General features: G+C 35.8%; 2 protein-coding genes across 2 annotated transcripts in view; one reads left to right on the top strand and one right to left on the bottom strand.

Moving 5' to 3' along the window:
- The window catches only part of LOC103666422 (F-box only protein 33-like), a 25860-nt gene extending 7766 nt beyond the window's left edge, over nucleotides 1–18094 (top strand). Inside the window, exons 2-3 of the mRNA XM_008694436.2 lie at nucleotides 16752–16862; nucleotides 17401–18094. Coding sequence (XP_008692658.2) covers nucleotides 16752–16862; nucleotides 17401–18094 — 805 coding nt within the window. The remainder of the gene's footprint in view (nucleotides 1–16751; nucleotides 16863–17400) is intronic.
- A 796-nt stretch (nucleotides 18095–18890) lies between these two features.
- Nucleotides 18891–19653, bottom strand: LOC103666426 (F-box only protein 33-like). Its single transcript, XM_040620857.1, has one exon. It carries the CDS (start codon nucleotides 19649–19651, stop codon nucleotides 18941–18943), a length of 711 nt encoding a protein of 236 aa, XP_040476791.1. The 5' UTR covers nucleotides 19652–19653; the 3' UTR covers nucleotides 18891–18940.
- Nucleotides 19654–19803: the final 150 nt, after the last annotated feature.

The raw sequence follows: 19803 nt of genomic DNA, 5'->3' as shown, positions 1-19803 counted from the left end.
ACTAAGCAACAGCTTTTCAATATAGACAAACAGCCTACTGTTGGAAGAATATGCCATCTAGGACTTTAATAGCTAGGGAGGAGAAGTCAATGCTTCACTTCAAAGCTTCAAAAGACAGGTGGACTCTTTTATTAGGAGATAATGCAACTGGTGACTTTAAGTTGAAAACAGTGCTCACTGACTATTCCCAAAATCATAGGGCCCTTAAGAATTATGCTAACTCTACTCTGCCTTTGCTCTGTAAATGGAACAACAAAGCCTGGATGACAGCACATCCATTTACAACATGGTTTACTGAATATTTTGAGCCTCCTCTTTAGACCTACTTACTGCTCGGAAAAAAAAAAAAAATCCTTTTAAAATTATAGCTTATGACAATGCACCTGTTCACCCGAGAGCTCCGATGGAGCCGTACAGTGCATTCAGTGTTGTTTTCATGACTGCTAGCACAACATCCATTCTGCAACCCTTGGATCGAGGAGTAATTTTGACTTTCAAGTATTATTATTCAAGAAATACATATTGTAAGGCTATCGCTATCATAAATCGTGATTCTTCTGATAATCTGGGCAAAGTAAATTGAAAACCTCTGGAAAAGAATCACCATTCTAGATGTCATTAAGAAGAATCATAGTTCACTTGAAGAAGTCAAAATACCAACATCAAAGGAGTTTGGAAAACTTGACTCCAATCCTCATGGATGATTTTGAGGGGTTCAAGATTTCAGTAGAGATAGTAACTGCAGATATGGTGGAAAAATAACAAGAGAACCAGAAGTAGAAATGGAGCTTGTAGATGTGACCGAATTACTGTAATCTCATGATCAAACTTTAATGAATGAGGAGTTGCTTCTTACGGATGGGCAAAGAGAGTGGTTTCTTGATATTTAATCTACTCCTAGTGAAGGTGCTGTGATGATTATTGACATGACAACAAAAGATTTGGAATATTACATAAAGTTAGTTGATAAAGCAGCAGGATGGTTTGAGAGGATTGACCCCATTGTGGGTAAAATGCTATCAAACAGCCTTGTATGCTACAGAAAAATATTCCTGAAAGGAAGAGTCAGTTGATGTGGCAAACTTTATTGTCTTATTTTAAGAAATTGCCACCCCACCCCATCCTTCAGCAACCACCATTCTGATCATTCAGCAGCCATCAACATGGACTTAAGACCCTCCACGAGTAAAAAATTAAAAAAAAATTTTTAAAAGCTCAGATGATGGGTTTTTAGCAATAAAGTATTTTTTAATTAAGTCATGTACACTTAGACATGATGCTGCTGTGCACTTGACAGTCTACAATATAGTATAAAAGAGCTTGTATATGCACTGACTGGGAAACCAAAAAATTCATTTTGACTTGGCTTTATTACAATATTAGCTTTATTGTGGTGGTCTAGAACCAGACCCACAGTGTCTCAGCGGTATGCCTGTATATGTATAGGTTTTTATAAAAGGCTATCAAAAGTTGTGATGGTTGTTTAATTCATAGGGAAATTTTTATGCTAAAAAGTAAAAAGATAACTCTTTTCAGTGGAATTTTAATACATTTACAGTGTACATGCTGCAAAACATACAACTTAAATATGTATATGAAAATTATATGTATATTGAAACTACTATTGAAAAGGTAAGTGCACACAACCCGTTGAGAAAAGTAGGGAGGGAGCAGCCTTCTGTGTCTCTCTGGGAAGTGATTCCTAGAATAAGTAGCAATAAGTGGAGGAGCTCTACTATGGGACTTTGACCAGATGCATGGTTAAGTAAAATAGGAAATGTCTTGGGATGTAGAACACTACCTACTACATAAAGGGGAAGATGAAGTAGAAAGCAGTAGCCCTTTATTAGGCTCTTGGAAGGACTTCGACTTTTACTCTGGGTGAGATGAGGAGCCGTGAAAAAGTTTTGAACTGAGGAGTGACAGGATCTAATATTTCGAAAGGAACACTCTAACAGAACAAACTGATGGTTGCCAGAGGGAAAGGGTATGGGGGGGGGATAGACAAAATGGGTAAAGAGGAGTAGGAGATACAGACTTCCAGTTATGGAATGAATAAGTCATGGGAATAAAAGGTCCAGCATAAGGAATATAGTCAATGATATTGCGATAGCATTGTATGTTGACAGATGGTAGCTACACTTGTGGTGAGCATAGCATGATGTATAGAGAAGTTGAATCTATTTTGTACACCAGAAACTAATGTAACATTGTGTCAACTATACTCAAATTAAAGGATTTTTTTTAAAAAAAGGAATATTCCAGATGCTGTGTTGGGAATAGTTTGTAGCAGGACAAGGGAAGAAGCAACAGGCTGGGTCAGGAGATCTTTGCAGTAATCCAGCCATGGGATGATGGTGCTGTGGACAAGTGTGGGGGCAGTGAAAGCGATGAGTAGTCTGATTCTGAATTTTTATCTGGAGGCCTTCTAGAAATAGAATGTTAGTATAAAAAATTAGATGTAATTGTTTAATATTACATTGCCCTTGTAATTACTCACTAAATATGTCTAAAAATATTTTTCCATTGGCTATTTTTATTCGTTGTGCTTTCCTTTTGTGTTAATGATTTATACTTTTTTAAAAAAAGAAAATACCTAGGGTTTAAACAGTTTGTTTTCTGAAAACATGGCTTACCTTTGCTATTTAGCCCCTTGTACCATGAAGTACTTCAAACAGTGCCCTGTTCATATAAGCCTTATATAAATTTGGGTCAGTGTTGAATTGCTCCAGAAGCTTCCTGGTCTTCCTGCAGTCGCTTGGAATATTCTGTTCCCTCTTTTCTCCTCCCTCGTTTCCTGCTTCATATAAACCCATTACTTTTTTGAATTTGCTTAAGTCTGGCCCTCATATGAGTTACGGGCTCAAGATGGTGGGACTAAGTGGAAAGGAAGAAGCAGGTAGTACTCTGCACAAGGATTCTTTGCCCCAAATCACTGGTCTTGTCATTTGTAACCATAAGCCCAGATAACTCTGTTTTCCTACCCAGACATTCATCATGTGTACTCTTCTATTACATCTCTTCAGTGGACAAGGAAAAGGGGAGGAAACAAGGGCAGAACTGAGCTACCTTTTATTCAGATGTTGCTAGTTACTTGAAAAAAGAATCAGAATCTCACTCTTAGAAACCTCAAAAGGACAGTTTTGGTTCAAGGCTAAGAAGAAAGGTAGTCGCCTGAGGCAAGAGACTTTGATCTTCCATAGCTTAGACCCACCTTCTCAAGCCATCACCTTCCTGATACCAAACTCCAGTTAGAGTCACCACAACAATCACGAGGCTGGGTAAGGTCCACGTGTATTGCCAGCACTGCAGAGAGCTGAGTAGATGTGTTCTTAACAACCCCTAAAATGTTAAACTAGTTTTCCCAGAGAAGCAACAGTATTAAACAACAGTAAGGGTAGGTGTCATTATTATTGCTATTTTACCGATGCTGAAACTGAACCACAGAATAGTTAAGTGAACTTGCAAGTTATACAGAGAAATGACTGCCTGGTTTTCTAATTTTTTTAATGAAACTTTTTAACATACACAAAAACTAGACACAATGAACCAACCTATCACCCAGATTCAGTAATTTAAGGATTTTGCCACATTTGCCCTCTTTTATCTTTACTGAAGCATTTTAAAGCAAATCCAAGATATCAATGTCATTTTACACTACACAGTTCAGTATAAAGCTCTGAAAATTGTGGACTTTTTAAAATATAAACACAATGCCATTAATACACATTAACAAAGTAATTAATAATTCCTTATTCTCATCCAATGTTTTTTAAATGAGTCCTCCTAAAACCTCTATTTCTATGCCAAGAGACTAAACTCATGGACACTGGAAGCTTAACTGCCATAACTTTTCACATCATTGACACATTATACATATTTTAATAATTGAATGAACAAAGAGTAGGAGAGCGGTCTATAGGCTGAGTTTCTAAGTTGTAAGTACTTAATAATCTGACAGCTCTAGATCTAAAACTGATGGCTTTTTGAAATAGGATTAAAGAAGAATGCAATTAGGTTAAAGAAATTCGTTCTCTTTTGGCAGTTAGTGTAGCCTATTGCATGGCTCAGGGGATTGATTAGCAAACATTGTTTATGGTTTTGTGCTTTCACAACACATCTAAGATGTGTTGCAAGGGTGCCTGGGTGGCTCAGTCAGTTAAGCATCTGCCTTCAGTTCGGGTTTTAATTCCAGGGTCCTGTGATCATCATCGGGCTTCCTGCTCCACAGGGAGTCTGCTTCTCCCTCTTCCCTACCTCTCCCCCTACTCGTGCACACACTCATGCACACTGTCTTTCCCACTCTCTCAAATAAATAAATAAATCTTAAAAAAAAAAAGAGCTAATATATGTTGTAAGGGGGACTGGTAATAGTAAGTAGGTTGTATCATATTAATATTACCTTAGGAACAGAGCTAAACTAATTTGAAGAATTGAGATGAAAGAAAACTTTGTAACCAACTGTAATTTTTTCCCAATATGTCTTTATTACATGCCTTTTGAGAAAGTGCATGTTATGGACATTGTGCAGGAAAGAACCCTGTTTGTTTCTTTAGGTTATTTGCTGATTCAATAACAAATAAATGAATAAATAAACTAAATAAATAAAAGTAGGTCACAGATTTTGTATTTAAGTAAAAGGATTATGTGGCACAATTACCTTGTTACTGGTATTATCTCATGGCCTCAAAATGAGGCATCTGTTTATTGCCCTGGTTTAGTATATTCTATTCTAGTGTTGTTGCCAGATGTTCTTTTCAGTCCCATTTTTACCATCTGAAACAGTAGTGAGCCACCTGAGACTATATGCAGTTTTCTTGGCTTCGCTATATGATCGATAATCTGATTTCAACAGAATATATTTGAAAGCTGTCATTGCGTTGTCAGTGTTTGGGTTTTTTTTTCCTGGAGGGAAGCAACAGTAGTTTAGAGGTTGCAGAAGAACATATCAGCAATCTGGAAGACAAGATAATAGAAAGCACACAAGCTGAACATCAAAAAGAGGGGGAAAAAATAATTTTTAAAATTAAAAAAATTTTTTAAGTAGGATAGATTAAGAGATCTCTTAAAATCAAGTGAACAAATGTTCACATTATAGGGGTCCCAGAAGAAAAGAGAAAGGTGTAGAAACTTACTTGAAGAAATAATATCTGAAAACCCCTAACCTAGGGAGAGAAATAGACATCCAAGTCCAAGAAGCAGAGTTCCAAACAAGATGAACCCAAGGAGGTCCACACCACCGCGCAAAATAATCAAAATATCAAAGGTTAAAGATAAAGAGAGAGGGGTGCCTGGGCGGCTCAGTCGTTAAGCGTCTGCCTTCGGCTCAGAGCGTGATCCCAGAGTCCTGAGATCGAGGCCCACATCAGGCTCCCTGCCCCACTGGGAGCCTGCTTCTTCCTCTCCCACTCCCCCTGCTTGTGTTCCCTCTCTCACTAGCTGTCTCTCTCTCCATCAAACAAATAAATTAGATCTTAAAAAAAAAAAAAAGGTAAAGAGAGAATCTTAAAACCAGCTAGAAACACAAAGTTACCTTGAAAGGAAAACCTATAAGACTATCAGCTGAATTTTCAGCAGAAACTTTGCAAGCCAGAAGAGAGTGGCAAGTACTAAAAGGAAAAACCTATAACCAAGAATACTCTACCTGGCAAGGTTAGCTTTCGGATTTGAAGAAGAGATAAAAAAGTTTCCCAGAAAAGAAAAGATAAAGGAATTTATCACCACTAAACCAGCCTTGCAAGAAATGTTAAAATGACTTCTTTAAGTGGAAAAGGAATGGCCATAATTAAACATAAAAAAAATGAATAAAAATATGTAAAATATGACAACATATACAAAAAAGTGGAGAAGGGGGGTGCCTGGGTGGCTCAGTTGTTAAGCATCTGCCTTCGGCTCAGAGTGTGATCCCGGAGTCCTGGGATCGAGCCCCGCATCAGGCTCCTCTGCTGGAAGCCTGCTTCTTCCTCTCCCACTCCCCCTGCTTGTGTTCCCTCTCTCGCTGGCTGTCTCTCTCTGTCAAATAAATAAATAAAATCTTAAAAAAAAAAAAAGTGGAGAAGGGAGTGAAAAGAGAAAAAAAGAGGAAAAAGGAAAAAAAATTTTTTTAAGAATGTGTTTGAACTTAAATGACTATCAAGTTAATATGGACTGCTATTTACTTTGGATGACATACATGAACCTCATGGTAACCACAAACCCAAAACCTATGACAGATACACCAAAAGTAAAGAGAAATAAAGCCAAATAAAACACTATAGATACTAATCAATCACAAAGAAGGAGAGCAAGAGAAGAAGAAAGGAACAAAGAAGAACTACAAAAACAACCAATAAACAAAATTTTTAAATGGCAATAAGTATATAACTATCAATGATTACTTTAAATGTAAATGGCCTAAATGCTCCAATCAAAAGACATAGAGTGGTGGATGGATAAAAAAAAATAATAAGACCCATCTATATGCTATCTACAAGAGACTCACCTCAGACCTAATGATGCCTACAGATTAAAAGTGACGGATGGAAAATATTCACCATGTAAATGAAAGTTTATAAAAGCTGGAGTAGTTGGGTCACCTGGGTGGCTCAGTCGGTTAAGCATCTGCCTTCAGCTCAAGTCATGATCTCTGGGTCCTGGGTTCAAGCCCTGCATCAGGCTCCCTGCTCAGTGGGGAGTCTGCTTCTCCCTCTCTCTCACCCTGGCTCTCACTCTCTCTCAAGTAAATCAATAAAATCTTAAAAAAAAAAAAAACTGGAGTAGCAATACTTACGTCAGACAAAACAGACTTTAAAACAAAGATTGTAACAAGAGACAAACAAGGGTATTACATAGTGATGATAAAAGAATCAATCCATCAAGAAGAAATAACAATTGTAAATATCTGTGGACCTGATATTGGAGCACCTAACTACATAAAGCAAATATTAATGGACATAAAGAGAGAAAATAACAGTAATACAATAACAGCAGAGGACATTAATACATCAATGGATGGATCATTCAGACAAAATTAATAAGAAAATGTCTGTTTTTGTTTTGATTTAAAGATTTTATGTATTTAGAGACTGCACATGAGCAGGGCAGGGGGAGGTGGGGCAGAGGGAAAGGAAGAGAGAATCTCAGGCAGACTCTGTTGAGCACAGAGCCTTATGTGGAGTTTGATCTCATAACCCTGAGATCATGACCTGAGCTGAAACCAAGAATTGAACATTTAACCAACTGCACCACCCAGGCAACCCTGTAAGGAAGCAATGTCTTTGAATGATATATTGGACCAGCTGGACATAACAGATATACACAGAACATTCCATCCAAAAACAACAGAATATACATCCTTTTCAAGTGTAAATAGAACATTGTCCAGAATAGATCACATATTGGGCCATAAAACAAGTCTCAGTAAATTTAAGAAAATTGAAATCATACCAAACATCTTTTCCAACACATGAGTATAAACCTAGCAATGAAGCACAAGGAAAAAAAAAACAGGAAAACCCACAAACATGTGGAGACTAAACAACATGACACTGAACAACCAATGGGTCAATGAAACAATCAAAGAAGAAATCAAAAAATACATGATGACAAATGAAAATGAAAACACAATAGTCCAAAATCTCTGGGACACATCAAAAGCAGTTCTAAGAGGGAAGTATATAGCAATACAGTCCTAAGAAATAAGAAACAAGAAAAAATTCAAATGATCGATCTTATGCCTAAAGGAACTAGAAAGAGAAGAACAAAACCCAAGGTGAGTAGAAGAAAGGAAATAAAGGTCAGGGCAGATGTAAATGACAGAGAGAGAGAGGGAGGGAGGGAGGGAGGGAGGGAGGAAGGAAGGAAGGAAGGAAAAAGAAAGAAAGAAAGAAAGAAAGAAAGAAAGAAAGAAAGAAAGAAAGAAAGAAAGAAAGAAAGAAAGAAAAGATAAAAGAGAAAAGAAAAAAAGAAAAAGGGAAGGAAGGAAAGAAAGAAAAGAAAGACTCAAGGAAACCAAGAGTTGGTTCTTGGAAAAGATAAACAAGATTGACAGACCTGTAAAGAAAGAAAGAAAGAAAGAAAGAAAGAAAGAAAGAAAGAAAGAAAGAGGGAAGGAAGGAAGGAAAGAAAGAAAAGAAAGACTCAAGGAAACCAAGAGTTGGTTCTTGGAAAAGATAAACAAGATTGACAGACCTGTAACCAAACTCATTAAGAAACAAAGAGAAAGGACCCAAATAAATAAAATCAGAAATGAGAGAAAAAATTAAAGAAATGAGAGAGGAAAAGTAATAATCATACCACAGAAACACAAAAGATTATAAGTGAATACTATAAACAGTTATTGCCAACAAATTGGACAGCCTAAAAGAAATGAACAAATTCCTAGAAGCACATAATCTTCCAAAACTGAACCAGAAAGAAATTTAAAAATCTGATAAGCCTGATTACAAGTAATGAAATTTAACCAGTATTCAAAAACAATCAAAGAATAAAAGTCCGGTACCACAAGGATTCACAGGCGAACTCTACCAGGACATTTAAAAAAGAGTTAATACCTATTCTCAGAGTATTTAAGAAGAAAAAAGATAGAAGAGGAAGGAAAATTTCCAAATATATTCTATAAAGCCAGCATTAGTCTAATACCAGTCCTGGACAGACACCACAGAAAAAGGAAACTACTGGCTAGTATCCTTGATGAACCTAGGTGCAGATATCCTCTGCAAAATATTAGCAAACTGCATACAACAGTACATTCAAAAGATCACCACAATCAGGTGAGATTTATTCCCGGGATGCAAGGATGGTTCAGTATTTGCAAATCAATCACCATCATATACCACATCACAAAATGAAGGATAAAAGTCATATCATCATTTCAATAGATGCAGAAAAAGCACTTGACAAGATTCAATATCCATTCATGATTTAAAAAAAAAAAACTTTCAACAATACAGTGTTAGAGGGAACATACCTCAACATAATAAAGGCCATATTTGAAAAGCCTACAGCTAACATCAGCCTCAGTGGTGAAAAACTGGGAGCTTTCCCTCTAAGGTCAGGAACAAGATAAGAGTGTCCACTCTCACCACTTTTCTCCAACATAGTACTAAAAATCCTAGCCATAACAATCAGACAAGAAAAAGAAATGAGGCATTCATATTGGTAAAGAACAAGTTAAAACTGTCACTACTTGCAGACAACATGATGCTATACAAAGAAAATCCTAAAGATTCCATCAAAAAACTACTAGAAGTACTAAATGGATTGAGTAAAGTGGCAGGATATAAAATTAATACCCAGAAATTGGTAGCATTTCTATACACTAACAATGAAATTGGATAAAGAAATTTTAAAAAACAGCGCCATTTACAGTTGCATCAAAAAGAATAAAATGCATAGGAATAAAATTAACCAAAGAGGTGAAAGAGCTATACTCTAAAAACTATAAAACACTGATGAAAGAAATTGAAAACGACTCAAAGAAATGGAAAGGTACTCAAGGCTCATTGATTAGATGAATTAATATTGTCAATATGTTTGTATTACCCAAAGCAATCTACAGGTTAATGCAATCCCTATCAAAACACCAACAGTATTTTTCACAGAACTAGAATAATACTAAAATTTGTATCAAACCACAAAAGACCCTGAATAGCCAAAGCAATCCTGAGAAAGAATAACAAAGTTGGAGGTATCACAATTCCAGAATTCAAGTTATAATACAAAGTAATTATATAATCAAAACAGTATGGTACTGGCACAAAAATAGACACATAGATCAATGGAACAGAATAGAAAACCCATAAATAAACCCACCATTATATGCTCAATTAACCTTCAACAAAGCAGGAAAGAATATCCAGTGACAAAAGGATAGTCTTTTCAACAAACGATGTTGGGGGGGAGAACTGGTCATCTACATGCAAAAGAATGAAACTGGACTACTTTGTCACATCATACACAAAAATAAACTCAAAATGAATTAAAGACCTAAATGTGAGACCTGAAAGCATAAAAATCCTAGAAGAGAACACAAGCAGTAATTTCTCTAACATCAGCCATAGCAACATTTTTCTAGTTATATCTCCTAAGGCAAGGGAATAAAGGCAAAAATAAACTATTGGGACTACATCAAAATAAAAAGCTTTGCACAGCAAAGGAAGCCATCAAGAAAACAAAAAGACAACCTACTGAATGAGAGAAGGTGTTTCTACATGATCTATCTGACAAGGGTTTAATATCCGAAATATATAAAGAACTTAATACAATTCAACACCAAAAAAAAAAAATCCAATTAAAAAGTGGGCAGAGTACCTGAATAGATATTTGTCCAAAGCTATAGAATATATGACACTAAGACCGAGCCCTAAGTTAAACTGTGGACTTTGGGTGATTATGATGTGTCAGAGTAGGTTCGTCCTTGTTAAAAAGTGTACCATTATGTTGAGTGATGTAGATAATGGGGGAGGTTATTCATGTGTGGGGATAAGGAGTATATGGGAAAATCTGTACTTTCTGATCAGTTTTGCTATGAATCTAAATTGTTCTAAGAATAAATTTTAAAAGATAGGTATATATATATATATATGTTAAAAATTCTGCTCTAAAAGATGACTATATCAATAAAGCATCTTCTGACAATTTGTTTTCAGAGAAGTAAACTCCATAACCGAAAGGATGATTAGCCCTAAAATTGTTTATATTGCAGGCACTTTGTGTATTAGACCATAACATGAAGAATTAGTTGGTTTTATTTGAAGAAAAAAAAATCAGATTTAAAAATGCCAGGATTTAATTATGACTGTACTCTTAATAAACAACAACAAAAAAAAAAATTGTAAGTTTTACATGCTTCCCACCCATTCCCAACTGGAGTCTGAAACAAATGACCCTCAACTTCAGTTGTACTTCTTTACATTTATCAATATTTTCATAAGCAAAGGGCTGCTAGTCAGAAGCTAAGCAGACTCTTCATTAAAAAAAAAAAAAAGCCAATATTGTTAAAATGTCCATGCTACTGAAAACAATCTACAGGTTTAATGCAACCCCTATCAAAACACCAACAGTATTTTTCACAGAATTAGAACAAATACTACTAAAGTTTGTATGGAATCACAAAAGAACCCGAATAGCCAAAGCAATCTTGAGAAAGAATAACAAAGCTGGAAGTATCACAATCCCAGAATTCAAGATATACTACAAAGCCGTAGTAATCCAAACAGTATGCTGTTGGCACAAAAATAGACATGTAGATCAATGGAACAGGACAGAGAGCCCAGAAATAAACCCATGATTTTATGGTCAATTAATCTTCAACAAAGCAGGACAAGAATATACAATGGGGAAAAGATAGTCTCTCCAGCAAATGGTGCTGGGAAAGCTGGACAGCTGCATGCAAAAGAATGAAACTGGATCACTTTCTTAGACCATACACAAAAATATACTCAAAATGGATTTATAAGTGTAAGACCTGAAACCATAAAACTCCTAGAAAAAAATATAGGCAGTAATTTCTTTTCAGCCACAGAAACAATTTTCAAGATACGTCTTCTCAGGCAAGGGAAACAAAAAATAAACTATTTTTTGGACAACACCAAAAAGCTTTTGCACAGTGAAAGAAACCAACAAAACAAAAAGGCAGCCTACTGAATGGAAGAAGATATTTTCAAATGATACATTTGATAAGGGGTTAATATTCAAAATATAAAAAGAATTTATTCAACACAACACCAAAAAAAACCCAAATAATCTAATTGAAAAATGGGCAGAGGACCTGAATAGACATTTCTCCAAAGAAGACATACAAGTGGCTAACAGATACTAATTGTCAGGGAAATGCAAGTCAAAACCACAATGAGATAATCACCTTGCCCCTGTCAGAAAAGCTAGACTCAAAAGAACAAGAAATAACAAGTGTTGGTGAGCATGTGGAGAAAAAGAAGCATGGAAGTTCCTTTAAAAATTAAAAGTAGAATTACCATATGATCCAGTAATTCCATTACTCGGTATTTATCCAAAGAAAATGAAAACACAAATTAAAAAGATACATGCAGCCCTGTGTTTATTGCAGCATTATTTGCAATAACCAAGACATGTAAGCAACTCAAGTGCCCCATTAATAGAGGAATGGATAAAGAAGTGATACACACACACATACACACACACTCAGCCATAAAAAAGAATTGAGATCTGCCATTTGCAACATGGAGGGAACTAGAGGGTATAATGCAAAGTGAAATAAGACAGAAAGACACATACCATGATTTCACCAATATGTGTAATTTAAGAAACAAAACAAATGAACAAAGTAAAAAAGACAAACAAAAAACCCCAGACTCTTAAATACAAAACAAACTGGTGGTTGCCAGAGGGCAAGGGAGTAGAGGGATGGGTGAAATAGACAAAGGGGGCTAAGAGCGCACTTGTTGTGATGAGCGTACTAAGTAATATATAGAAATGTTGAATTGTTATATTGTATACCTGGAACTCTATAACACTGTACGTTTATTAACTTCAATAAATAAAATGGTTTCCTCAAATAAAAATAGAAAATACGTAAGACTTCCATTATTAAGTTAATCTTATATACCAAGTTATCTGTGAAAGAACCCAACAAAGTAAATTAAATTTGCCCATTTGCTTAGATTTTTACCTAGGTATTAATGAAGGTTTTACAAAAAAATACAGCCTGAAAATATAAAAGTAAATTGTCTTTTAAAAATCCTAAGATTATCTTGTGAGCTAATGTGAACAATACCAAAACAACAAAAACATAAAAACCATCTTAAAATGCCAAATTTAAGAGGCCTTATTTTCTTTGAGAGGTTAACTAAGAAGACAGTAGACAATCCAGCATTTTTGTAGAGAAAAGGTATGGCTAGGATTTTTTGAGGATAGTAAAACACTATATATATGACAAAGTTCTTTAAGAATTTCCAAAGTAAAACAGTTTTATTTCCACCAAAAACTAGGAAACTCCATATAACTTAACATTTTTGTGGTGGTGGTGGTTGATAGCTGTGACTTGGGTGGATTGAAAGTGACATTTCTGATAGAAAAGTCCTTTTCTTAGAATCTGAAAACTTGCCAACAAAATTGACAAACACTCAGCACTCTAGGCCCAAAATAAATTAAGCGTTGGTCCTAACATAAATGTATTTAATTTTGCTTCTCCTTTTACCTACTTTCGTGTGCAAGATTTCAAATGATATGACTAAAGTATCATCATGTTTAGAAAGAAATTAGGTGTTGCTCATGTGATAGGTTTTTGTCTTTTTAAGTAACTTAAAAACTTTTATTTCACAAATAAGAAAACTGCAGTCAGTGGATTTTTTGCATTTTGGACACTTGATTGCTCACTCAGTGCTCTATCAACACTACTTCTATTTCTCCTGAGCAACCCTTTAAAAATTTGGATAACATTATTCTCGCTGATTATAATGTGGTTTATGTTGGTTGTCTCAATAAGTGACACTAAGTATTTCATTCAGACCAGTGTGGATAGTATATGAAAAAGAATTATAGATACTTAAATATTTGTGCCAAGCAAATGTAATATTTAACATTTTGGAGCATCATTACTTAACACTGTGAGCTTAGCAATGAGCATTACTTGGTACATAGATTCCAGCTAGGGAGAGCTATTGGACTGGGGAGGGGTAAGTATGATATGGGACTTAAAATGAATGGACAAAATATTTCATATACAATTTTGTAGTGACATTTTGAAGTTGGTTTTTGGGTAATATTATCTAGATTATGTGTACTTTATAATATCTGCAACATACATTAGCAGTGTAATCAAGATGTGTTTGGGGTTATAGGTTTTTTTTTTAATTATGAATAACATTTTTTTAAAATTATGGATAACATTTTCAACTCCTACTTTTTTATAGTTAAAAACTAGCTATTGGTCTTAGAGTTAGAAAGAAAGCTGAAAAATGGTGTGGACCTTCTACTAAATATTTTAACCATAAAAGCAGTAGTATTAGCTATATATCCTTAATTATATTTCTACTGATGACAGTATGTTTTTAAATGAAGCTAACCAAAAATCTAGAATATGCACATTATATTCTTTAGAGCAGCACTGTTCAATAAAAATATAATATAAACCACACATGTAATTTAAATTTTCCTAGTAGCCACATTAAAAAGTAAAAAGAAATGATGAAATTATTTTAAATATATGTAAGCCAGTATATCCAAATATTACCTTATCATTAGTGATCAATATAAAAAATTTAATGAGATTTTATATTTTTTATACTAAGTCTTCTAAATGTATTTTTATATTTAGAGCACATCTCAGTTCTGACTACCCACATTTCAAGTATTTAGTAGCTATATTTCCTATACTGAATGATGCAGATTTAGAATATGATGGGAAGAATGTTACTACTATGATATTAATAATTCACGTTGGTTCCCATCAATCATGGGCCCCTTAAAAAGTCTTTTTATTTGTGAAAAGATTTTTTATCAATATCTTTTAATAAATAATTAAATACTTTTATGGGGGCATCTTGGTAGTAAATTTAGTGAAATGTTTTCTACTCACCTGGTGTTTACCACCTTACTATTCTGTGGAAATATATGAAGAAGTGTTTCTAAGCTCTTTGAGGTGCTAACCTTTTACTTAGTCTTTTTTTCCCTTTAAGGCAGATTTAGTTCTCTGTTTCACAAAAGAACTCCTGATAGGAAAAGCAGTCAAAGTAATGGAGGATATGATTATTTGGAATAGCTGTCAATACTCATAAACTCATCTTTAATTTCCCTTTACAAAGAAGATCCATGCAGAAGAAAACTTTATTTTTTAAATTGATTGAAAACATTACCCTTAAAATAATGCTCCATATGATGTGATTATCTTTCCAAAATCTATCCCAGGCCCACCTCCCCTTATGTATCTATTTCCTGTTGTTTTCATATATATTATGGTCTTGATTACAGTTTCTATTTAGGTAACTCTTGAACTCACCTTCCCAAAGTATTCATTTGTTTAACAGATACTCATTGAACGCCTATCTTGTGCCAAAATTGCTAGGTACTTATAAGAAATGGGAGTTTACCTTTCTCATGAGAAAGTTAGGTAACATCACAGTAAAGCATATTAGTTTAATAAAAGCATTTTACAAAGTCCCATGGAATCACTAAATCTATAGAGGCTGAGAAAATTGACTCAGAAAAGGCTTTAATAGAGTAGGTGGCGTTCAGGTATAGAAGGCTGAATAGAGGTTTACCAGGCAGACAAGGAGAGGGAATAATATTACATTTAAAAAATAGTAAGTAGGAGCACCTGGGTGGCACAGTCGGTTAAGTGTCTGCCTTTGGCTCAGGTCATGATCCCAGGGTCCCGGGATCAGTCCCCTCATCGGGCTCTCTTCTCAGTGGGGAGCCTGCTTCTTCCTCTCCCACTCCCCCTGCTTGTGTTCCCTCTCTCTCTCCCTCTCTTTCTGTCAAAGAAATAAAAATAAAATCTTAAAAAATAAATAGTAAATAGCCCAGTATAGCTTTTTTTGAACCACATTTTGAAGGATCTCATTTTATCAAGCTAGTCATTTGCCTTTTTCTAGTAGCCAGTAGGGATGTGATCCCTTAGGGATTTTTAATCAAGGCAGTACAAAATTCAAGTTTGTGTACAGCTGTGATCCAGAAGCATTCCTACTTACCCAGGAACCTGTTGGGAGATACCTATTTGTGCCCCAGGGAAGACCCACCAACATTGGTCTAAATGGAGCCTGAAGCAGCCCTGTGAATGCATTCCGTCCTCATTCAGCCATGGACTAGGGCAGTCTCACACATCTAGAGACCCAGCAGATGGCATACCTGTCAGTGCCCCCAGAGACAGGCCTACAGAATCTGGTCGCAGCTATGGACCTTGACGCTCAGTTCAGGCCCCTCCCAGCTGCAATCCTGGGCACTCCTGTCCTCCCTGGGACCCACCCAGTGGCAGAACAGGGGCCTTCCCGGGGATCTGGTGGAAAGCACTCCTGCCCACACACCTAGTAACGGGCCAGCTGTCTGTGGACCTAATAGCAGACCTGTCCCAGCATCAGCCCTACTGACCAAGAACTCAGAGGCAATCCTATCCACCAGGAGACCACACAGGATCCACGCCTGCCCAAGTGTCTGGTTATGGGGTCCACAAACCATAGATTCCAGTGCAGGCCCAGCAGCAGCCGTGTGACCTGGCCTCAGCCCAACTTGACTGTGGTCCTAGAGGCAATCTCATCAGTCTGGAGACCCAATTGGAGATCTTTAGCTGCAGAAACCTGTCTATAAAAATTGGAGGAGGTGTTTGTTCCTCTAAATGCAGACGCCAATTCAAGGCTACATAGATCATTAAAAATCAGGCAAACGTGGAACCACTGAAGGAGACTAATAAAGCTCCAGTAACCAGCCCCGGGGAGATAGAGATCTGTGAATTGCCTGACAAATAATTCAAAGTAATCATCTCAAAGAAGCTCAGTTACACGTAAGAGAACACAGACAACTAAATAAAATCAGGAAAACAATGAACATTTTTCCATGGTCATTAAAATACTGAGTTTCTGAACTAAGCTTTATACTCAGTCCTCATTCTGTAAAGCTTTTGCTATTTCTCCTGTATTATGTTGCTTTTCATCGTATGTAAAAAGCAATCTGAAAGTACTTAATTGGATCTTAAGTGAGTTATAAGGTAGAAACTTTTGTAGATATCCCTTTTACATTTCTATTTTTAATATTTACATGTTTATATATTATTTAGTTATTTTAAATTACTTTTCTTGCAGGAACCTCCAGAAGTTTAGCCTTTTTGGAGACATAAGTGTTCTACAACAGCAAGGAAGTTTGTCAAATACATACCTCAGCAAGGTGGATCCTGATGGCAAAAAAATTAAACAGTAAGTGATATAGTTAGTGGAAGGGGGCTTATATTAATAATAATTTTAGTTTTTTCTGAGAAATTGTAACTATAATCAGAAGTGAGATTTTTTTCTAAAAAGAACATATATGTCCTGTAAATTGAAAATGTTCTAACTATGAAATATGCTATTCCACATCATAAATCTTTAAGACAAAGAACTTGCTGGGTAATTATTGCTATTTAAAACTGTTACTTCTCTACTTGCCTTCACTGTAACATAAATTGTATATCATCAATCTTTTCTACCATGCTGGTACAAAATGCTGCTTTTCTTGGGTGAAGAACATATTTTTATATGTTTAATATATCCATGTGTTTAATAGTTTATTCATTGTATTTTAATGTGAATTTTAGTGATATTTATGATAATGTTACTTGTGGGTTGGATAGAAATTAACTGGGAGAAAATGGATCTCAACATTGCATGCCATTTCATTGCCCAGTTTCAAAAGTGAGTGTTAAAAGATTAGCGCTAAACGTTAACAGGATCGTTGTGGCATGTGTTTCCCTTACAGAATTCAGCAGCTGTTTGAAGAAATACTGAGTAATAGTAGGCAACTGAAATGGCTGTCCTGTGGGTTTATGCTGGAAATAGTAACCCCAACATCACTGTCATCTCTCTCAAACTCTATTGCCAACACCATGGAGCACCTGAGCTTGCTGGACAACAATATTCCTGGTAACAGCACCCTTATCACCACAGTTGAACTGGAGCGATTCGTGAATCTGCGCTCACTTGCCCTGGATTTCTGTGACTTTACAGCTGAGATGGCAAGAGTCTTAACCGATAGCAACCATGTGCCTTTACAGCGACTGTCTCTCCTGGTCCACAATGTTTCCGTGATGCACAAGTCTCTGGACAACATGCCAAATGACGAGCACTGGAAAGCCTTGTCACGAAAGAGCACCAGCCTTCGGGTCTACATAATGGCCTTTGATATCAAGAGTGAAGATATGTTAAAGATACTAAAGCCCAGTATACCACTAGAGAGGATTCATTTTGACAGCTACATCACTTGTGTTTCAGGAGCAATTGTTGATCTTATATCCAGGCAGTATGATAAGTTCCTCACTCATTTTATATTAATGAATGATGTGATTGACACGTCTGGCTTTCCAGATCTTAGTGACAACCGAAATGAAGATCCGTTGGTTTTATTAGCTTGGAGGTGCACGAAGCTCTCTCTCCTGGCAATTCATGGTAGGTGATTTTTGTTTAGTTTCATTTGTTATTTATATTACATCTAAAACATTTTAAACCAGCAAAAAGAAAGCACTCACATCTATAGTGTTGAGTAATCTTCTAACAAGCTGAAATGCAGGTTTTTATACTTCTTAATAATTTAAAAGATATACCACTTACAAGTAGAAAGTCATATTTCTACTCTAAGTGTTCTGTTCCGGCTTCCATGTTACTTTTTCTTCAACCGTGGGATTGATGGTATTTCCTGAGAATGGCATTTGAAATTAATTTATCTATCTAAGAAAACATATATATCTACTTGAAAAAGATATATTTCTTCCTCTAATCACAAGATCTCTTAAAAACATAATACAGAAGGAAGAGAAAGTATGATTTTTCTTGCTGTCTCATCTTTTAGATTCTAGATATTAACATATTAATTTGTAAATTTTTTTAAATGATGATTCCATTGATTGGGTATATGCTTTTTTCTTACTGGTGCCTTTCATCTTAATTTAACTATTCTCATTTAGAGAGAGTTGCTATTCTGACAAGTTAGAACATTTTCTCCCTTTTCTGGAACATGTAAGACATTTACAGAATACGAAATAGACTATATGAATGTCTTAAACTCTATTAGTTGTGTTTCTTTATTTTTTAAATTAATTTTTTAGCCTGCATTAGTGCAGGAAAGCATATGTCTTGCTTTTCAAGTTTTGATTTATAATTTGGCTAGTTGTCAGAGGTAACAGCAAAGAAATGCATTTCAGCTTGTTAGAAGATTACTCAACACTATAGATGTCAGTGCTTTCTTTTTGCTGCTTTAAAATGTTTTAGATGTAATATAAATAACAAATGAAACTAAACAAAAATCACCTACCATGAATTGCCAGGAGAGAGAGCTTCGTGCACCTCCAAGCTAATAAAACCAACGGATCTTCATTTCGGTTGTCACTAAGATCTGGAAAGCCAGACGTGTCAATCACATCATTCATTAATATAAAATGAGTGAGGAACTTATCATACTGCCTGGATATAAGATCAACAATTGCTCCTGAAACACAAGTGATGTAGCTGTCAAAATGAATCCTCTCTAGTGGTATACTGGGCTTTAGTATCTTTAACATATCTTCACTCTTGATATCAAAGGCCATTATGTAGACCCGAAGGCTGGTGCTCTTTCGTGACAAGGCTTTCCAGTGCTCGTCATTTGGCATGTTGTCCAGAGACTTGTGCATCACGGAAACATTGTGGACCAGGAGAGACAGTCGCTGTAAAGGCACATGGTTGCTATCGGTTAAGACTCTTGCCATCTCAGCTGTAAAGTCACAGAAATCCAGGGCAAGTGAGCGCAGATTCACGAATCGCTCCAGTTCAACTGTGGTGATAAGGGTGCTGTTACCAGGAATATTGTTGTCCAGCAAGCTCAGGTGCTCCATGGTGTTGGCAATAGAGTTTGAGAGAGATGACAGTGATGTTGGGGTTACTATTTCCAGCATAAACCCACAGGACAGCCATTTCAGTTGCCTACTATTACTCAGTATTTCTTCAAACAGCTGCTGAATTCTGTAAGGGAAACACATGCCACAACGATCCTGTTAACGTTTAGCGCTAATCTTTTAACACTCACTTTTGAAACTGGGCAATGAAATGGCATGCAATGTTGAGATCCATTTTCTCCCAGTTAATTTCTATCCAACCCACAAGTAACATTATCATAAATATCACTAAAATT

Source organism: Ursus maritimus, unplaced genomic scaffold, assembly GCF_017311325.1.
Source record: "Ursus maritimus isolate PB19 unplaced genomic scaffold, ASM1731132v1 scaffold_36, whole genome shotgun sequence".
Taxonomy (NCBI): Eukaryota; Metazoa; Chordata; class Mammalia; order Carnivora; family Ursidae; genus Ursus; species Ursus maritimus.
The sequence above is the reverse complement of the archived record's forward strand: the minus strand, read 5'-3'. Positions and strand labels throughout refer to the sequence as shown.

Coding starts and splice junctions, on each gene's coding strand:
- LOC103666426 (XM_040620857.1), bottom strand. CDS start 19,651: ATGTGTTTCCCTTACAGAATTCAGCAGCTGTTTGAAGAAATACTGAGT.